The following is a 5,657-nucleotide window of genomic DNA, read 5'->3' as shown; positions in this document are numbered from 1 at the left end:
TATAATCAAGCTTTCTAACAATCTCTTTCTCATAACTCTATCAATGTACATATATACAAGTTAAACTATTAGACAATAATAGTATCACATAAGATCAATTATTTTTTTGGCAATATACTATATAAGATCAATTGACTGTATAAATTGACGTGGGTATTGATAACTTTAGACCAATTACCTTTAGAGGAAATAAAAATGTGGAGAGGGAAAATATTTTAAAGGTTAGGATGGATATAATTAGCAAGATTTTGTTTTATCAAATACTCGTACAACCATCGGATCAATAAACCTATACAGCTATACTAAAAGCGAATATCAAGTTATCCACTGACATATGTTATTATGTGGTTTAAAAAAAAAATCGCCTATTATTATGTTATGTTACTCGTCAAACAATAAAAAAAAAACCTTGATATTGTCGGTACGTGCATGAAAACTAATCTAGTGTTTCGCCTATTACTTTCACGAGTTCCTTTCAAAATTTCTTTTATGAGTTTTGCTCTAACTATAAATCTTTACTCGGCCTAAGCCCAATTAGTGTCATGTTACTCACGGTTTTGTGTGAAGCCCAATATTTCGGCCCAAGACTAGCTACTTCAATTGTGAGCATTAACCCAACATGAGTGGGTCTATATTATAATTCCTCCATTTTTTTTATTATTTTTTAAAAATAATTTGGTGAAGCCGAGGGGCAAGACCCATAAGAAGAACAAGAAAGCTACAAACTAGAAAACAAAAGAAAGAAAGCAAAACAAACGAAAACAAAGCTATAAAAACTACTACTGCCAGACCCAAGTCCCAACTTAGCTAATTCTTTGGAATCATCCTAGGAATAGCCATTCTGCGCAAGTCCTTTAATAAAACATCACCAAAAAATTTTGGGATCGCCTCAAAAAGTACCATTTTGTGCTCCAAGGTAACCCCATAGTTAAATTAGCGAGCCAAATCACTACTCTATCAACATCCATGTAACAATGACCGATAGTGATAATTTACCCCTTTCTATCAACTAGAGCTTTACACTTTTGAGGGATATGAGTAAAAGGAGAGTTGGAGGGAGTTGACTCCAACAACAGACCCACTAATACAACTTTAGAGTCTACTTGCAAACTAATTTTCCTATGGCTTCTGGTTGAGACTACTGCTAGGCCCCTTAGCACTGCACAAAGCTCTGCTCTAGTACAAGAACAATGACCACAATTGATCGCAAATAATTCATGTACAGTCCCGGCATGATCCATGATGACACCTGATAACCTGTTATTTGATATGATTTTAGGGTGTTTTTGAGCCTTGATCGCTTGATAGATTGGTGTTTTGGTTCACTTTTACTCAATTTTCATGCATTTTTTATATATCCTTTGCTTCACAGGTTGTTACTGTTTTTCTTGAGTTTTTAGGTTTAAAAACGACCAATTGAAGTCCTAGGATAATAAACCGAGGTTGGAAGCAAGAAGATGATGGAAAGAAGCCAAGTCATGAAGAAAGAGAGATGTGCAGTGGAGCGGCCTCTCCATAGAGTGGCGCAACCTCTCCTTAGGCGCGGCCTCTCCTGGTTAGTGGAGAGGCCTCTCCAAGCCTAGCCGGAAGTTTCTGCCTCAACTTTGCAAGGTGAAGAAATTAGAAAGAGCGGCCTCTCTTGAACGAGGCACGATCTCCACATGAAGAGACCTCTCCATGTCAGCGGAGAGGCCTCTCCATTTGTAACTCTTATCATAAATACTATCAAAATTTATCTTATAATGATAGGTATCAAACTTTATTATAAGTGATAGCGAATATTATTGAGATATTCTCTTCATAGGTTTAGGATAAATTTAATGTAAATATTATCTTATTTTGACAGGTTTCCTAACACAGTTAGAACTGTCGTACATATTGTAACCTATAAATATTGATCAATATAATGGAATACTCTCCGATCACGGAGTTTCACAATCTAACATGGTATCACAACCTAGATTTTTTTAGGGTTTCACAATTTTTCCTAGATCTTTTTCCTCTCTTCCTCTTTTCTTTCTTTTACTCTTCTGTGGTAGTTGCATGCAATACCACGGCACTCCCCAATCATCAAATACTGGTGCTTAATTTAAAAAAAGAAAATTCTTTTCTTTGATTTCTTTGGTGGAAGCTACGCACATCATAGTTCTTTCCCCTTACTTCTTTACCAATGGTTGGGAGCAATGAAAACAACCCCATCCCTCTAATGACTACCACCCGGCTAATGTTATTAGCAACATCAGGAACGAAGTACCTGAAATTCTTGATCGTGACAAAGGGAATTATGGTAGTTGGGTTTAACTTTTCGAGATTCATTCATTGTCATTCTTGCAATGTTATCGACCATATAGATCCCAATTCTCCTCGTCCTACGGACCTCACCACGACGCAATGGAACCGCCTTGACTCGATTGTGAAAAAGTGGATCTATAATACAATTTCTACAGATTTAAGAAGTATAGTGTTGTACAAGAATGCTACGGCACAGGAGATCTGGGATAGACTCGCTAATAATTTTTCAAGATAACGGTGAAATTCGTGCTATTTATCTTGAGAATCAATTTAACAATCTTTTTGTTGAGAATTTCCCGAATGTGTCTTCTTACTGCCAGAAATTGAAGGAACTCAAGGATCAACTAAATAACGTTGGTCAACCCGTGTCCGAGAGAACTTTGGTTTTACGTCTTTGTGCAGGTTTAATTGACTTAGACTATGATGGAGTGGCTCAATCCATCACTCAAATTCGACCTCTTCCCGAATTTGATGAAGCAAGATCACGAATTTTGTTAGAGGAGTCCCGAAAATCAACAAAAGAAAACTCCGGACAAGCGTTTGTTACACAAACGAACAACACCACCACCACCACCATCGCGGCAGCCGCCCAACAGCAGCAACAACCGCAACAACAAGGCAGGGGTGGTGGTGGCAGTGGCCGTGGCAACAAAGGCAGGGGTGGAAAGGCAAAAGGGAAAGGCAGAGGACGTGGTCAGCAACAACAGCCATCCCAAGCCCAATCTACTACCCTAAATTAGTCCAGCCCAACTCAGCAACAACTTTGGGCAAGCTTCCAGCAATGGGCTCAGCAAACCGCATGGGCCAGGCCTCCTGCTCCATTTCCAGTCCAGCAACAGCAACAACGGTCCATTCTTGGTTAGCCCAGACCACAACAAGCATATGCAGCCCAGCCTATTTACGGGCAGCCTATGACTCCAACGGACTTGGCGTCGTCATTCTCTACGATGACTCTTCCAAACCCCGATAATCAGTGGTATGTGGATTCGAGTGCCACATCTCACATGACGAATAACGCCGGTAATATCTTACCCTTGTTTAAATTAAGCACTAAAAATCATATTTTAGTTGGAAATGGTCATCATATTCCAGTAACGGGTTATGGTCATGGCACCCTTCCCCATTCTAACACACCTCTTGTCCTTCGTGATGTCCTCTTAGCACCTCAACTCATTAAGAAACTTATTTCAGTCCGTAAATTTACCACTGATAATCCTGTGTCTATTAAGTTTGATCCTTTTGGTTTCTCTGTGAAGGATCTTCGTACGGGGAGAACAATCACGAGATGTGATAGTTCGGGAGATTTATATCCAGTGAGCACCACCAAGTCCACTCCATCAACTTGTCTTGCTACTTCCCTCATTGTTGCTTCCTCCTCTACTTGGCATAGTCGTCTTGGACACCCTGGAGCTCAAGTTTTTAGCTATCTTAAGTCTAAAAATTATATTTATTGTAATAAGGAGCATGACTCCACGTTTTGCAATTCATGTCAATTAGGAAAACATACTCGACTTCCATTTGATAATTCTAATACTACTACAGTTTGTGCTTTTGATATCATACATGCCGATTTATGGACGTCTCCCATTCGTAGTTCTCAAGGTCACAAATACTATCTAGTCTTATTAGATGATCATACTCATTTTGTGTGGACCATTCCCCTCAAATACAAATCTCAAGCTTTTCATTCATTTATCAATTTCCGAAATTATGTTGAAACCCAATTTGAACGTAAGGTTAAATGCTTTCAATGTGACCATGGTAGAGAATTTGATAATGACCCGTTTAAGCAACAATGTTTTGAACATGGGATGCTTTTCCGCTTCTCTTGTCCACACACCTCCTCACAAAATGGTAAAGTTGAACGTATGATACGTACACTTAATAACATTAAGTGTACAATTCTTTTTCATGCGTCTCCCCCCCCCCCCCCCGAATTGGTTTTATGCTCTAGAAACAGCCACTTATCTTTTAAATATTTTGCCAACAAAAGCTCTCAAAAACAATACTCCTGCTTTTCCCTTGTTTGGAAAAACCCCTTCGTATTATCACATTCGTGTCTTTGGGTGTCTTTGTTTTCCTAATTTGTCTGCTACAACTCCACATAAATTAGCTCCTCGATCGACACCATGTGTGTTCTTGGGTTATCCTATTGACCATAGAGGGTATAGATGTCTTGATCTCACCACCTATAAAATAATCATCTTGCGTCATGTTATCTTTGATGAAGCGACCTTCCCTTTTCGAAATCTAGCTCACTTCCAAAGCCAGGATTACGATTTCTTAGGTGATGATTCACCCTCGCCACATTTGTTGTATCCTCTTCTTCCTAACCCGCAACAAAGAAGCCCACACGCATGTCCATCCCACAACCATGGCTCACAAACCACAATCAACTCTCCCCTTCACATAGGCCCAAGCAAAGAGCAGCCCCAACCGCAGTCAGACCGCGGCCCAAGCCTTTCTCCCAGCCCACCTGCGGTCTCCACTGCATGCGCCTCAATCTCCCTCCTCCTCCCAACCGCAGCCAGACCGCGGCCCAAGTCTGTCTCCCGCAGCCCACCTGGGGTCTCCCCTGCATGCGCCTCAATATCCCTCCCCCCCTTCACTCGCAGCCCACTCCCCTAGCCCATCAGTGCAACGAGCCCTCTTCCCACCCCAATTTAGCTCTAGCCCACCCACTCATCACACACTAGCCCAGATCTATACACCTCCCCCCTTGCGAGGAGTGCCACCCATTCAACCAACATATCCATCACCTCAAATGCAAACCCGAGCACGCCATGGTATTTTTAAACCAAATCCAAAGTATGCCCATGCTTTAATTGTTCAACCAGATAGCCAAACTCCACAACGATCTCCATTGCCAAAATCTCATAAACAAGCCTTGGCTGACCCAAATTGGAATGCGGCGATGCAAGATGAATTTTGCTTTGATTGAAACAGGGACTTGGAATTTGGTACCTAGGCCTACAGGGGTAAATATTGTTAATTGTATGTGGATATGTAGACATAAAGAAAATTCTAACGGCGACCTTGAAAGGCACAAGACTCGTCTTGTTTGTGATGGCAGGTCGCAGGAAAAAGGTATTGATCGTGATGAGACTTTTAGCCCGTTTGTTAAACCGGCTACTATTCGCACTGTTCTAAGTTTGGCTATGGCTCGTAATTGGTCTATTCATCAACCAGATGTGAAAAATGCATTCCTTCATGGTGATTTAAAAGAGACTGTATACATGCATCAACCACCTGGTTTTGTTGACAAACGTGTTCCAGATTATGTTTGCTTGCTCCGAAAGGCATTATATGGTCTAAAATAGGCACCTCGAGCCTGGTATTAACGGTTTGCTAATTTCTTGATCAAG

At 40.9% G+C, this 5,657-nt stretch overlaps 1 protein-coding gene across 1 annotated transcript; it reads left to right on the top strand.

The window, feature by feature from the left end:
* Positions 1–2,474: 2,474 nt before the first annotated feature.
* On the top strand, positions 2,475–3,032 carry LOC110698914. Its single transcript, XM_021876419.1, has one exon. It carries the CDS (start codon positions 2,475–2,477, stop codon positions 3,030–3,032), a length of 558 nt encoding a protein of 185 aa, XP_021732111.1.
* Positions 3,033–5,657: the final 2,625 nt, after the last annotated feature.

Source organism: Chenopodium quinoa, unplaced genomic scaffold (assembly GCF_001683475.1).
Source record: "Chenopodium quinoa cultivar QQ74 unplaced genomic scaffold, ASM168347v1, whole genome shotgun sequence".
In the NCBI taxonomy this organism is placed as follows: domain Eukaryota; kingdom Viridiplantae; phylum Streptophyta; class Magnoliopsida; order Caryophyllales; family Amaranthaceae; genus Chenopodium; species Chenopodium quinoa.
This window is presented reverse-complemented; position numbering and strand designations above follow the sequence as displayed.